Source organism: Carcharodon carcharias, chromosome 19 (genome assembly GCF_017639515.1).
Source record: "Carcharodon carcharias isolate sCarCar2 chromosome 19, sCarCar2.pri, whole genome shotgun sequence".
NCBI classification, from domain to species: domain Eukaryota; kingdom Metazoa; phylum Chordata; class Chondrichthyes; order Lamniformes; family Lamnidae; genus Carcharodon; species Carcharodon carcharias.
Window position 1 is genome coordinate 86,835,822 of NC_054485.1, and position 15,353 is coordinate 86,851,174.

Consider the following 15,353-nt stretch of genomic DNA (forward strand, 5'->3'; position numbering starts at 1 on the left):
GAGTGAGGGTGTGTGAGGTTTTTTGACTGAGGGGGTGTGAAGGTCGATGAATGAAGGGGTGTGAGGGTCGGTTAGTGACGGGTTGTGAGGGTCGGTGAATGAGGGGGTGTGACGGTCGGTGAGTGAGAGGGTGTGAGGGATGGTGAGTGAGAGGGTGTGAGGGTGGGTGTTTGAGAGGGCGTGAGGGTGGGTGAGTGAGAGGGTGTGAGGGTGGGTGAGTGAGAGGGTGTGAGGGTGGGTGAGTGAGAGTGTGTGAGGGTGGGTGAGTGAGAGGGTGTGATGGTCTGTGAGTGAGAGGGTGTGAGGGTGGGTGAGTGAGAGGGTGTGAGGGTGGGTGAGTGAGAGGGTGTGAGGGTCGGTGATTGAGAGGGTGTGATGGTCGGTAAGTGAGGCGGTCTGAGGGTCTGTGAGTGAGGGTGTGTGAGGGTCGGTGAGTGAGGGTGTGTGAGGGTCGGTGAGTGAGGGTGTGTGAGGGTCGGTGAGTGAGGGGGTGTGAGGGTCGGTGAGTGAGGGGGTGTGTGGGTCAGTGAGTGAGGGAATGTGAGGGTCGTTGAGTGAGGGGGTGTGAGGGTCGGTGTGTGAGGGGGTGTGAGTGTCGGTGAGTGAGGGGGTGTGAGTGTCGGTGAGTGAGGGGGTGTGAGTGTCGGTGAGTGAGGGGGTGTGAGGGTCGGTGAGTGAGGGGGTGTGAGGGTCGGTGAGTGAGGATGTTTGAGGGTCGTTTAGTGAGGGTCTGTGATGGTCGTTGAGTGAGGGGGTGCGAGGGTCGGTGAGTGAGGGGGCGCGAGGGTCGGTGAGTGAGGGGGCACGAGGGTCGGTGAGCGAGGGGGTGCAAGGGTTTGTGAGTGAGGGGGTGTGAGGGTAGGTGAGTGAGGGGGTGTGAGTGTCGGTGAATGAGGGGGTGTGAGTTTCGGTGGTTGTGAGGGTCGGTGAGTGAGGGGGTGTGAGTCGGTGCGTGAGTGGCTGTGAGGGTCGGTGAGTGAGGGGGTGTGAGGGACGGTGATTGAGGGGGTGTGAGGGTTGGTGAGTAAGGGGGTGTGAGTGAGTGTCGATTAATGAAGGTCGGTGAACGAGGGTCACTGATTGAGGGTCGGTGAGTGAGGGTCGGTGAGTGAGGGTAAGTGAGTGAGGGTCGGTGAGTGAGGGTGAGGGTGTGAGGGTCGTTGAGTGAGCGGTTGTGATGGTCGGTGAGTGAGGGGGTGTGAGGGTCGGTGAGTGAGGGGTTCTGAGGGTCAGTGAGGGGGTGTGAGGTTCGGTGAGTGAGGGGGTGTGAGGGTCGGTGAGAGGGTTCGTGAGTGAGAGTCGTTAAGTGAGGGGTGTGAGGGTCGGTGAGTGAGGGGGTGTGAGGGTCGGTGAGTGAGGGGATTTGAGGGTCGGTGAGTGAAGGGGTTTGAGGTTCGGTGAGTGAGGGGGTTTGAGGTTCGGTGAGTGAGGGGTTGTGAGGGTCGGTGAGTGAGGGGGTGTGAGGGTCGGTGAGTGAGGGGGTGTGAGGGTCGGTGAGTGAGGGGGTGTGAGGGTCGGTGAGTGAGGGGGTGTGAGGGTCGGTGAGTGAGGGGGTGTGAGGGTCGGTGAGTGAATGGGTTTGAGGGTCGGTGAGTGAGTGGGTGTGAGGGTCGGTGAGTGAAGGGGTGTGGGGGTCAGTGAGTGAGGGTGTGTGAGGGTCGGTGAGTGAGAGGGTGTGAGGGGTGGTGAGTAAGTGGGTGTGAGGGTCGGTGAGTGAGGGGGTGTGAGGGTCGGTGAGTGAGGGGGTGTGAGGGTCGGTGAGTGAGGGGGTGTGAGGGTCGGTGAGTGAGGGGGTGTGAGGGTCGGTGAGTGAGGGGGTGTGAGGGTCGGTGAGTGAGGGGGTGTGAGGGTCGGTGAGTGAGGGGGTGTGAGGGTCGGTGAGTGAGGGGGTGTGAGGGTCGGTGAGTGAGGGGGTGTGAGGGTCGGTGAGTGAGGGGGTGTGAGGGTCGGTGAGTGAATGGGTTTGAGGGTCGGTGAGTGAGTGGGTGTGAGGGTCGGTGAGTGAAGGGGTGTGGGGGTCAGTGAGTGAGGGTGTGTGAGGGTCGGTGAGTGAGAGGGTGTGAGGGGTGGTGAGTAAGTGGGTGTGAGGGGTGGTGAGTAAGTGGGTGTGAGGGTCGGTGAGTGAGGGGGTGTGAGGGTCGGTGAGTGAGGGCGTGTGAGGGTCGGTGAGTGAGGGGGTGTGAGGGTCGGTGAGTGAGGGGGTGTGAGGGTCGGTGAGTGAGGGGGTGTGAGGGTCGGTGAGTGAGGGGGTGTGAGGGTCGGTGAGTGAGGTGGTGTGAGGGTCGGTGAGTGCCGGGTTGACTGGGAGTCGGTGAATGGGTTGCTGCCTGGGACTCTATCTCGAGGTTCCTGTACTGACTCCTCTTTCTTTATCTCTCAGTTGCCCCCGTCGTGTCCTTTACCCGTCTGGGTGACTCTAACCGGCTGTCCTGTGTCGTCACCGGGTTTTACCCTCAAGCCATCGAGGTGACTCTGTGGAGAGACGGAGTGTTGATCGAGGAGACCCTGTCCACTGGGATCTTACCCAATCACGACAGGACCTACCAGATCCGGAAATGGATGGAGTTTGATCCGGAGGATCAGGCTGAGTATTCCTGTCGGGTGGAACACAGCGGGCTGGAGGAGGAGAAGATGGTGATTTACGGTAAGACTGTTTCTCACTGTTAGAGAGAACCCAGCCTCAGACCAGGGTCACAGGAGGGAGGGTCAGTGCTGAGCTGTCAGCCCAAGACAGGCTGAGTTCCAGGACCCAGAGAGATGGAAATTAATATTCACTTTCAGTGAGTCACAGTCATCATGCCCGTGCTAGAGTAACCAAGACAGAGTATCCTGGGATAGTACAGCATGACAGGAACCAGTAAATGCTGGGATAGTACAGCATGACAGGAACCAGTAAATGCTAGGAAAGTACAGCATGACAGGAACCAGTAAATGCTGGGATAGTACAGCATGACAGCACCTGATGAAACCTGTGATAGTACAGTATGACAAAAGGCAGTGAATCATGGGATAGTACAGTAGGACAAAAGGCAATGAATCCTGGGATAGTACAGTATGACTGGAACCAGTGAACACTGGGTTAGTACAGTATGACAAAATCCAGTGAATCCTCAGATGGTACAGTATGATAGGAACCAGTGAATCTTGGGACAGTGCAATATGACAAAATCCAATGAATCCTGAGGTGGTACAGTATAAAAAGAACCAGGGAAACCTGAGAGAGTACAGTATGACAGGACACTGTGAATCCTGGGATAATACAGTATGACAGGACACTGTGAATCTAAGGGTAGTACAGTATGACAGAAAGCAATTTATCTTGTGATAGTACAATACAACTGTGCTCTGTGAATCCTGGAATAGTACAGTATGACAGAAACCAGAGAATCGGGATAGCAAAATATGACAGGACGCTGTGGATCCTGGGATAGTACAGTATGACAGGACCCTGTGAATCTGGGGATAGTGCAGTATGACAGAAAACAATGAATCCTGGGATACCACATCATGTCATGTAGCACTGAATCCTGGGATAATACAGTATGACAGCATACAGTGAATCCTGGGTTAATGTAGGATGACAGGACCCTGTGAATCTTAGGATAAAACAGTATAACAGAAAACAGCAAATCCTGGGATAGTACTGTATGACAGAAGCCAGTGAATTCTGGCATAGCACAGTATAACAGAAACCAGTGAACTCTGGGACAGTACAGTATGACAGGACCTTGCAAATCCTGGGATAGTACAGTATGACAGGAACTAATGAATTGTGGGATAGTATATTATGACAAAGTAATGAAACCTGGAATAGTACACTATGACAACACCCTGTGAGTCCTGGGGTAATACAGTACGATAGAAATCAGTGAATCCTTGGATAGTACAGGATGACAGAAACTGGCGAATCCTGGGATAGTACAGTAAGGCAGGAACCAGTGAATCCTGGGATAGTAAGGGATGACAGGACCCTATGAATCCTAGGATAGTACAGTAGGACAGAAACCAGTGAATCCTGGATAGTACAGGATGACAAGGACCTATGAATCCTGGATAGTTCAGTCTGACAGAAACCAGTGAATCCTGGGATAGTACAGTAAGGCAGGAACCAGTGAATCCTGGGTAGTAAGGGATGACAGGACCCTATGAACCCTAGGATAGTACAGTAGGACAGAAACCAGTGAATCCTGGATAGTACAGGATGACAAGGACCTATGAATCCTGGATCGTTCAGTCTGACAGAAACCAGTGAATACTGGGGCAGTACAGGATGACAGGAACCAGTGAATCCTAGGATAGTACAGTCGGACAGAAACCAGTGAATCCTGGGATAGTACAGTATGGTAGGGCCCCGTGGATCCTGGGATAGTACAGCATGATGGAAACTGGTGAATTCTGGCATAGTACAGTATGTCAGGACCCTGTGAATCCTGGGATAATGCAATATGAGAGAAACCAGTGAATCCTCAGATAGTACAGTATGGCAGAGCCCTGTGAAATACAGGAAAGTACAGTACGACAGGACCCAGTGTATCCTGGAATGTTACAATGGGATAGGATTAGTTGTATCCTGTGATATAAGAGTGAGATAGGGCCCAGTATTTCCTGGACTTTAATATCAGTCAGCTTAACATCGGTGATAGGAAAAATAATGTAATCTCTCCTAAAGGAGAGAATAGAGGAGCATCTGGAAAGAAATAACATGTATATGAATGGTCAACATGGATATTAAAAGGGAAAATCTTTTTTGGCCAAACTTATTCTATTTTTGAGGAGGAGACAGAGTGAGAGAGAGAGAGAGAGTACACAAGAATGATGCAGTAACTTTAATTTATCTGGATTTTTAAAAGTCCTCTGATAAGCTGCCCCATGATAGAGTCAGAGAATGTGGAGCCAGGGGATAAGTGACAGAATGGATTGCTAGCTGGGTTCAAGAGAGAAAGCAGAGAGAGTAAAGGATAGTTATTCAAAGTGTCAGAAGGTGGAAATGGTGTTCCACATGGATCAGTGCTGGGACCACTGCTGTTCACAATTTACAAAAATGAAGGGAATAGAGGGTTACGATGATGGATAGAGATGAGGAAAGATAGGAGGCTGGAGTGGAGCATAATCACTACCATGGACTGGTGGGCCGAATGGCCTGTTTCTGTGCTTTAAAAGCCTACATAATCCTGATTTTCTCACTGATTCTCTCTCTCTCGTTCATTCCCTCTCTCTCATTCTCTCTCTCTCTTCTTCTCCATCTCTCCCTCTCTCTCGCACACATCCTCACTCGCTCTCACTTTAATATCACAGAATCAAAGTCTCGGTCCCAGGTTCCTGTTCCGATTGGGATTATACTCGGGATCATCGGGATCATCGCTCTCACCGTTGTGGCTATTGTCGTCTATAAGAAGAAAGGTAGGAATTGGAGAGACAATGGTAGCCCCTCACTGGCGGTTCAGGGTTTTGGAGGGGTTGAGAGAGGGTAGCCCAGTGTGGGGGTGGGTGGGAGGTCTCGTGGGGGATTGTGAGGGGCTCAGTGTAGGGGGAGGAACCTACGTGTTTGGGGGAGGGTCTCAGGGTAGGGATGGCTCAGGCTGTTGGAGTAAGGATCTTAGTTTATGAAGGAATGGCCCAGGTTGCTGGGCTGTTCCTCAGGGTCGGGTGAAGGGTCTCGGGGTTCAGTGGCTCAGGGCGTTGTGTAAGGTCACAGATCGATGGGAGAGTGGGTGGAAGGGCCCCAGGGTGGGAGGTGGTGAGGGTCTCATGGTAGAAGGGGATGCCCCAGAATTGGTTCTGGGCGGGAGTGAGGGGCCCGGGTCCGGGCAGGAGTGAGGGGCCCGGGTCTGGGCGGGAGCGAGGGGCTCGGGTCCGGGCAGGAGTGAGGGGCCCGGGTCCGGGCGGTGGCGAGGGGCTCGGGTCAGGGCGGGAGCGAGGGGCTCGGGTCAGGGCGGGAGCGAGGGGCTCGGGTCAGGGCGGGAGCGAGGGGCCCGGGTCCGGGCGGGAATGAGGGGGACGGGTCAGGCCTGGAATGAGGGGCTCAGGTCAGGGCGGGAGCGAGGGGCTCGGGTCAGGGCGGGAATGAGGGGGACGGGTCAGGCCTGGAATGAGGGGCTCAGGTCAGGGTGGAAGAGAGGGGCCCGGGTCAGGGAGGGAGCCAGGAGCTTTGGTCTGGGTGGGGGTGCGGGACTCACGGTTCGTTGCCCAGGCTCAGTATGAGGGAGGGTCTATCTCTCCCTTTCACTCAGAGTTCCAGTCTGTCTTCTCTCTGATTTTCTGTCAGTCTCTCATCACTCACTGAACATTTCTTGTTTTACAGTGAGAGGGAAGAGCGGCTACAATCCTACACAGAGTAAGCTGATCATCAAACATCCTCTGGGTTTCTGTGTAACTGTGTGAATCATTCTCCACTCTGTGTCAAGTAAACTGAATAGCTCATTGGTATCTGGATAAACTCAGCAGGTCTGGCAGCATCGGTGGAGAAGAACAAAGTTGACGTTTCGAGTCCTCATGACCCTTCGACAGAACTGAGTAAAAATTGGAGAGGGGTGAAATATAAGCTGGTTTAAGGTGGGCGGGGGGGGTGGTTGTAGGGACAAGCAAGCAGTGATAGGAGCAGATAATCAAAAGATGTCACAGACAAAAGGACAAAGAGGTGTTGAAGGTGGTGATATTATCTAAGCGAATGTGCTAATTAAGAATGGATGGTAGGGCACTCAAGGTACAGATAGCTCTAGTGGGGGGTGGGGGGGCATAAAAGATTTAAAAATAATGGAAATAGGTGGGAAAAGAAAAATCTATATAAATTATTGGAAAAAACAAAAGGAAGGGGGAAGAAACGGATAGGGGTTGGGGATGGAGGAGGGAGTTCAAGATCTAAAGTTGTTGAACTCAATATTCAGTCCAGAAGGCTGTAAAGTGCCTAGTCAGAAGATGAGGTGCTGTTCCTCCAGTTTGCATTGAGCTTCACTGGAACAATGCAGCAAGCCAAGGACAGACATGGGCATGAGAGCAGGGTGGAGTGTTAAAATGGCAAGCGACAGGAAGGTCTGGGTAATGCTTGCGGACTGACATTTCCTCTACATTGGAGAGATCAAACGCAGACTGGGCAACCGCTTTGCAAAACACCTGCTGAGTTTTTCCAGGTATTTCTGTTTTTGTTTTAGATTTACACATCTGCAGTTTTTTGTTTTTATCTCATTGGTATCTGTGTGTGTGTGTGTGTGTGTGTGTGTGTGTTTATTCCTTTCCCTGTGTCTCTCTCTCTCTCTTTGTGTGTTTGTCACCCTCCACTTCTCACCTCTCTGTGAATCTCTCTCTCCTCTATCTTGCTTTCTGTACTTGTCTCATTCCTTGACTGTCTGTTTGTGTCTGTCCATTTCTGTGTCTTTTTATGTGTATATATCACCCATTTCTTTCTGTGTTTTTTCTGACTCTCTCCCTCTCTCTGTCTCTCTGCCTTTGTATCTCGTGCACTGGCTCGGTCCCTGTCTCTCTGATAATGAACAGTTTTTTAATGCCTCTCCTTCCTTTAACAGCTTCTGGTACAGGGGATTCCTCGCCCAGCTCCTGAGGTATGAATAGTGTTTGATCAATAGTGGGAGCAGATTCCTTCTAACTGGGATATTACAGCTGGTGTTAACTGTACAATCTGGTGGGTGGAATGTGACCTGAGTGTCTGTTGCTCCCTGTATAATCACTAAAGAGCAGCTCATCCAATTCAACACCGAGCTTTGAGACTGGGCTTCAGGAGATGGCTGTTTGTGTACGGTACTGAGGGTGGAGCTATCGTGTGGGGAGTGAAGGATGGGGGTGGTTGGTGTGTAGAAACATCTGGAAACATTTCATCCTGGCCTTGGCCTCCTGCCAGCTGCTTAACTTCCTTTGAGGGATTCGAGGTGTCCAGAGTATCTGCTGAAATTGGTTACTGGGGTTTAATGTTGTCACTCTCATGGGATTCTGAATTGCTGGGTGTTTGCAGGCTAAAAATTAGAACCAGGCCTCTTGAGAGTGAAACTTGGAAACACTTCTAAGGGTGGTAAAAGCTTGGAACTCTCTTCCTCCAAAGGCGACTGATGCTCAATCAACTGTTAATACCGTTGGTTAAGAGAAATCTCTAAATCTCAAAAGTAAGGGATATGGGACCAAGACGGGTCCATGTGGAGTTAGGCCACAGACCAGACATGATCCCATTGAATGGTGGAACAGACTCGAGGAAATAGCCTCCTCCAGTTCCTGTGCCCTTGTGGATTTTGCTGCTATTTAGGATGTTGGTGTGCTGGGTTTTGCTAATGTTTTGGGGGGTGGGTTTTTGTGGTGTTTGGGGGAGGGGTACGGGTGCGGTGGTTCTGATATTTTGTCGATGTCTGGGTCTGACGGGTTTTCGGTGTTTCGGAAGTGGGTCTGATGGGTTACACTGATGTTTGATGTGGGTTTGACCAGTTTTGCTGATGTTTGCACGTTGGGCTTGCTGGTTCTTGAGAATGGGTCTGATGGGTTTTGCTGGTGTTTGTGGGTCCGCTGGGTTTTGTTGGTGTTTGGGGGTCTGATGGGTTTTGTTGGTGTTTGGGGGTCTGATGGGTTTTGTTGGTCTTTTGGGGTCTGATGGGTTTTGTTGGTGTTTGGGGTCTGATGGGTTTTGTTGGTGTTTGGAGTCTGATGGGTTTTGTTGGTGTTTGGGGTCTGATGGGTTTTGTTGGTGTTTGGGGATCTGGTGGGTTTTGTTGGTGTTTGGGGTCTGATGGGGTTTTGTTGGTGTTTGGGGGTCTGATGGGTTTTGTTGGTGTTTGGGGTCTGGTAGGTTTTGATGGTGTTTGGGGTCTGATGGGTTTTGTTGGTGTTTGGGGGTCTGATGGGTTTTGTTGGTGTTTGGGGGTCTGATGGGTTTTGTTGGTGTTTGGGGGTCTGATGGGTTTTGTTGGTGTTTGGGGGTCTGGTGGGTTTTGTTCGTGTTTGAGGGTCTGAGGGGTTTTGTTGGTGTTTGGGGGTCTGATGGGTTTTGTTGGTGTTTGGGGGTCTGATGGGTTTTGTTGGTGTTTGGGGGTCTGATGGGTTTTGTTGGTCTTTCGGTGTCTGATGGGTTTTGTTGGTGTTTGGGGGTCTGATGGGTTTTGTTGGTGTTTGGGGGTCTGATGGGTTTTGTTGGTGTTTGGGGGTCTGATGGGTTTTGTTGGTGTTTGGGGGTCTGATGGGTTTTGTTGGTGTTTGGGGGTCTGATGGGTTTTGTTGGTGTTTGGGGGTCTGATGGGTTTTGTTGGTGTTTGGGGGTCTGGTGGGTTTTGTTCGTGTTTGAGGGTCTGAGGGGTTTTGTTGGTGTTTGGGGGTCTGATGGGTTTTGTTGGTGTTTGGGGGTCTGATGGGTTTTGTTGGTGTTTGGGGGTCTGATGGGTTTTGTTGGTCTTTCGGTGTCTGATGGGTTTTGTTGGTCTTTTGGTGTCTGATGGGTTTTGTTGGTGTTTTGTGGTCTGATGGGGTTTTGTTGGTGTTTGGGGTCTGATGGGTTTTGTTGGTGTTTGGGGGCCTGATGAGTTTTGTTGGTGTTTGGGGGTCTGATGGGGTTTGGTTGGTGTTTGGGGGTCCGATGGGTTTTGTTGGTGTTTGGGGATCTGATGAGTTTTGTTGGTGTTTGGGGGTCTGATGGGTTTTGTTGGTGTTTGGGGTCCAATGGGGTTTTGTTGGCGTTTGTGGGGGTCTGATGAGTTTTGTTGGTGTTTCGGGTTCTGATGTGTTTTGCTGGTGTTTGGGGGTCTGATGGGTTTTGTTGGTGTTTGGGGTTCTGATGTGAGTTGTTGGTGTTTGGGGGTCTGATGGGTTTTGTTGGTGTTTGGGGGTCTGATGGGGTTTTGCTGGTGCTACTTGGGTGGGTCATTGAATCATAAGAAAATTGACCACACAGAACAAGGCCTTTCAGCCCATTTTGTCCCTGCCGAGTAATGAGGAGCTCCCCAGTGCAATCTCACCTACTTGCACTTGGCCCGCAGCCCTGCAGATCACAGCTCTTCAAGTTGACATCCAAGAATTTCTTAAATGTGGTGAGAGTTTCTGCCTCTCCTGATCTTTCAGGCAGTGAGTTCCAGGTCCCTGCAGTCTGAAGCTTTCCTCCTCACTGTCAACCACATGGATAATGTTTGTATCATCTGCAAACTTCTTTATCATTATCCCTACATTTGAATTGAAATTATTCATATAAACTACAAAAAGCTGGGCAGCAAGTGCACAGCCTTGTAAAAGCCCCACTGGTAACAGCCTTCCAATCACAAAACCAACCTTAACCCTTGCTTCCTGTCACTGAGCCAATTTGTCACTGCCCCTTGGGTCCCAGGCTGCCATGTTGGAGCATGTCTAAAGCATTGTTCAAATCCATGTTGACCACATCCACTGCACTGCTCTCATCAACCCGCCTTGTTACCTCTTGAAAAGATTCAATCAGTTTAGTCAGAGATCACCTTCCCTTTACAAATCCATGCTGACTTTCCTTGATTAAACTACAACTTTCTGAATGAAAGTTCCTCAAAATTAATTCCAATAATTTTCCCACCACCGATGTTAAGCTAAATGGTCTATAATTCCTCAGTTCTTCAATCCTCTTCCCCCACTCCTGTGGTCAGGGAGGAATGATTATGATGGTCAGAGTCTCTACAATTTCCTCCCTTGCTTCTTTTAACAACCTGGTGATTTGTCTACTTTCAAAGACATCAATCCTATTAATAGTTCCTCTCTTGCAATGTTTATCCCATTTAACCATTCACACTCTTCTTCCTGAACCACATCTTTGTATCATCATAGGTCCCCTGTTTTCCACAGACAGTTGCCAAGTCTTCATTAAGAACCTTACCACATCCTCACACAGGTTATCTTGTTGGCCTCCTCCGATAGGCTCTACTCTTTCCTTTGTTACCCTCATACTCTTTATGTACTTATAAAACATCTTTGGATGCTCCTTGATTTTACTTGCATCTATTTTTTGATGCCCTCCCTTTGATTTTGAAATTTCCCTTTTAATTTCACCCCTAGACTTTCTGTATTCTTCCAGGTTTCTGCAGTTTTAGGTGTCAGGTGTCTGCTGGGTTTTGTTGTGGGTCTAATGGATTTTGTTGAGGGTGTTGTGGGTCTGCTGGGTTTTCCTCTTTCTCTAACTATGTATTTCTTTCTCTTCCCCAGTGTCCTCCCAGGTCCTGACCATTAATCCAGGGATATCGGTTCCCGATATCAGTGGGAGGAGTGGATGAGTGAATCCTGGAGGACGTGATTTCCTCGAGATGACAGCGAGTGAATCGTGGTGGCTCTACATTGTTACTGTATAAATAGAACTGTAAATGTCTGCTGTTTCTCTATTTCAGGCTTGAATTTTGAACCTACTCTGATCCGCTCTGTTTAACTTGCACAGAGTCTCGGAATGCAACTCACTCACGGCCAATTCACTCACTGCTTTCACTGTGAGGCAGAGTGGGCGTCTAGTGAGGGGTCTGTTCCCCGGTTAGTTCGGGGCCATGGGGTTGCTCGCAGTTACAGTGGTGTAGGAGAAGGGGTTGTTGCACTGAAACCACAGGCTGAGATCAGGAGGAATTAATTGCTGGGGATCAGGGAGCCTGTGTCTCACAGATTTTTTGGTGCTGTGAGATTATTTGTTTTGTGCTTTACAAACCAGAACCTGCTCCTGCAATTTTTAACGCTTCTCCAATTCCTATGAGAAATTAGGTTCTTTCTCCGCTTTCCTGTCTCTGTACAGCCCTCCGTTCAAAACAAATGCCACTGGTGGGGAATAATTTGAGACTTTTAGGAATAAAATGATCAGGAATCTGTATCAAGAGAAAGTATAGCAATAAATTAGCAGCCAGCAGAGATTTCAGAAGAGAAAATGGTGCTTCTCAAAGCTCCAAGCATTCTTAAGTGTTGGTAACATACACTGTGATGGAGAAATCTGGTGGATGCAGTGTACATGGACTTCAGGAAAACCTTTGACAAGTTACCACAAGGGAAATTATTAGAGAAGATTAAATGAATCTTTTGGACGTCTCTTGTCCAAACAAGGTTTAACTGGATCACAAAGATCGTGCACCATGTCAGCCCCTCATTCCAGATTAGGACCTGGAATATGCCAGAAGTTGATGACATGTAACCTGTCCAGCTCCATCTCCCCAAGTAGTTATTCTTGCCTTTGATCTGGGTGCAGGGCATATTTCCAGTACTTCTATGTAGGAGTGAATCACTCTGCACGCTTGGATGATGGGACACAATATGAACATAATGGTTCCATTTTAAACTGGGTGCAGGAACAGATAGTCCTGGGAAGGTATGTACATAAATCTCTGAAGGTGACAGGGCAAGTTGAGAACAGCTAAACCAAGTGGGTAGCACCCTCCCCTCTGAAACGGAAGGTTGGGGCTTCTTGACACAGCCCAGGAAGTGCTGCACTGTGTGAGGGTCGGTACTGAAGGAGTGCTGCACTCTCAGGGGTGTCAGTATTGTTGGAGTGCTGCACTGTCATAGGGGCAGTTTTGACCAACTACTGCACTGTTAGAGGGGCACTCCTGAGGGAGTGCTGCATCTTTGGATTGGTTCTTCTGAGGGAGTGCTGCACCCTCTGTGGGCAGTACTGAGGAGCTGCAGCCTTGTTGGAGAGGTGGTACTGAGTGAGTGCTGCACTTTTGGAAGGGAAGTGCTAAGGGTGTGCTGCTCAGTCACAGCAGAAGGACTGAGGGAGTGCTGTACTGTTAAAGGTTACGTTCAGTTTGAAGGTGTGAAACTTGGGTCTAAAACTAGTGTTTTAAACTTCAATAAATGTAATTACAAATTGATGAATCTAGACTTGTACAAGTAGACTGGGAAAGCAGTTTAAAGTTAAGACAGATAATAAGCACTGGGAGATACCTATTGATGTATCCCATAACTCTCAAGGAAAATATATTCCATGGAGAAGGAAAGACTCGAGGAGAAGGGGCACTATCCATGTCAAACTAAGCAAGTTAAGATTGGTATCAAATTGTAAGAAAATGTGTCTAATGTTGCAAAGATTAGTGGTAGATCAGAAGATTGGGAAAATTTTAGAAACCAGCAAAGGTTGTGAAAAAAAATAGAGGGAGAGATTACAGGTATCGGTGCTGATGCCTCAACTAATTTGGGAGAGGTACTGTGAGAGGGGGAGAGGGACTGCGAGAGGGGGAGAGGGACTGCGGGAGGGGATAATGGGCAAGGAGAAATGAGGGGAATGGAGGATGTGTAATTGGGAGGAGTGATGGAAATGGAAGTGGGGAGGGGGAAATGTTGAATTGAGTAAGGGGGTCAGCATAATGCGACTGGGTTATTGTGTGGGTTTTTGTGGGCAGGGTAATGGTTTTGTCTATATATATATTTATGGTCTGTCCCATTTACAGAGGTCACAGACAGAATGCATTTGCTTTCTTCCTGTCTGTAATCAGTATGTTTTGTATGAAAAGTGGCGTGTCTTTTCTTACTCTTAGAGTGCGTATACAATTTAAAATATTCAGCAGCAAGCTTTTATGAGTTTTAAATAAATACCATAATTTATTCCTGCACATTTACATTGAATTAATGCAACATCACACAACTGGTCTCGTATCTGCAGATTCACACACAAAGATTGGATACAGATAAAGATAATGCACATTTATACATTACAGTTAATTCAGTCTCTGATTTATGATTTCTGTTTCTCACATGACAGGCCTGTGGTTCCTTGAAGAGATTTGATGATTTAAAGTTGAAGTGAGGGCCTTGTAAAGTGAAGTGTTCACAGCAGGTTGCAAGTTTTTTGCAGTTGAATATCTAGGAGGTTGGTTCTCAGGTGAACTTTGAAAATGGGACAGGTTAATTACTTTGGCTGTTTGATGACTTGCAGCTAGTTTCAGAATCTGATGACTGGGTGATTCTGATGGATTTACTGGGTACTGGCGTAATAAGGGTGCAGACTCTAAAACCGGCTTTGATCACATGACCTTTGCGTTAACAGAGGCCCACTCAGTCTAGTTTGGATGGAGGAGGCCAAAGTGATACAATGGGAAGTTGAAAGAGGCATTGAGTTTCGATCTTCCCTTTTGTCCAGTATGAAACATGGAGACAGGCAGTCTGGAAATGCCAAAGGTTTTGAGTGTTGCTCCATCCTTAAACAATGAGAGGTGTGAATTCCATAAATGGCTGTGAGGTACCCAGACTTATGTCCATATTAAATTAGGTATTCACTGGAGACTTGGCACTGTCTGTAGTCCAAATGCAAATAGTCACATGATTTGCTGCAGCCAGATTGACATCTTATTTGTGTACAATTTTAAACAGGTATTGACTGAAAGTTTGTAATATGACACACCTGTACTGGCCATGACATGATAAAAAACTCAACACAGACTCACTGGGGTTTAATTGCTGGATGTTTGAGCATCAGTAGCGAAGCTGGAAATTATTGCTCACTCCCAGATTCCTCTTGAGAAGGTGGTGGTGACCGGCTTCTTGATGTGAATGTCAGTAGCAAGGTTAGCGTTTATTTCCCATCCCTAATTCCCCTTGAACTGCTGCAGTTTGTGTGGTGAACTTACACCTACAGTGCTGTTAGGTGGGGACTTCCAGTACATCAGTCTGTACTGTGAACCAATGTTTGGGAAAAAAGCACAAGTGTTTACTCAGAGCCTTTCATAGTCCCTGGTGAGTGGGTCCCCATTTCACCCTGCCTGTTAGCCCCAACTACAGCCCACTGTAACCTCCTTGAGCCCCGACATCCCACCCTATCTCTGTAACCTCTTCAAGCCCCAACACCCCTTCCTATGGCTCTCACCTCCTCCAGCACCTGCACACCTCCCTATCTCTGTAACCTCCTCCAGCTCCTACACCCATCCCAATCAGTATAACCTCCTCCAGCCCCTACACCCCTCCCTGTATCTATCACCTCCTCCAGCCCCTACATCCCTCCCTGTCTCTGTAACCTCCTCCAGTTCCTCCAACCCTCCCTATCTCTTCAATAACCTCCATCTCCTACACCCATCCAAGATTTCTGTCCTGCTTTAGTTCTGGCCTCTTGAAGTTTAATTGCTCCTCTGTTGGCAGCTGTACCTTCAGCTAGCTGGGTCCTTAGCTCTGAATTCTCTCCTTAAACCTCTCCACCTCTTTCCTCCTTCCTTTGATTCAAATGAATCTCTCTGACCATGCTTTTAGTTACTGGTCCTAGAATCTCTATCTGTGACTCGGTGTCAATATTTGTTTGACAATCACTTGATTGAGTCATTTTGGGGAGTTTTACTACGTTTAGCAAGTTGTTGTTGATTTCTAGACTGAAACATCTTGCAGGATGAAACATTAAAACCATCTGCTCTCCCAACTGGATATAAAAACTCCCATGGCCACTGTTTGAAGAAGTGCAGAGG

At 48.7% G+C, this 15,353-nt stretch overlaps 1 protein-coding gene across 1 annotated transcript; it reads left to right on the plus strand.

The window, feature by feature from the left end:
• The first annotated feature begins 375 nt into the window (after positions 1-375).
• LOC121291267 (beta-2-microglobulin-like) lies at positions 376-13,510 on the plus strand. The gene is made up of 6 exons (XM_041212337.1): positions 376-382; positions 2,381-2,644; positions 5,296-5,400; positions 6,302-6,334; positions 7,521-7,556; positions 11,143-13,510. The coding sequence occupies exons 1-5, from the start codon at positions 376-378 to the stop codon at positions 7,553-7,555; spliced, it is 444 nt and encodes a 147-aa protein (XP_041068271.1). The 3' UTR covers position 7,556; positions 11,143-13,510.
• The last annotated feature ends 1,843 nt before the right edge of the window (positions 13,511-15,353 follow it).

Coding starts and splice junctions, on each gene's coding strand:
- LOC121291267 (XM_041212337.1), top strand. Junction 5,401..6,301: donor TGTCGTCTATAAGAAGAAAG/GTAGGAATTGGA, acceptor CTTGTTTTACAG/TGAGAGGGAAGAGCGGCTAC. Junction 6,335..7,520: donor CGGCTACAATCCTACACAGA/GTAAGCTGATCA, acceptor TTCCTTTAACAG/CTTCTGGTACAGGGGATTCC.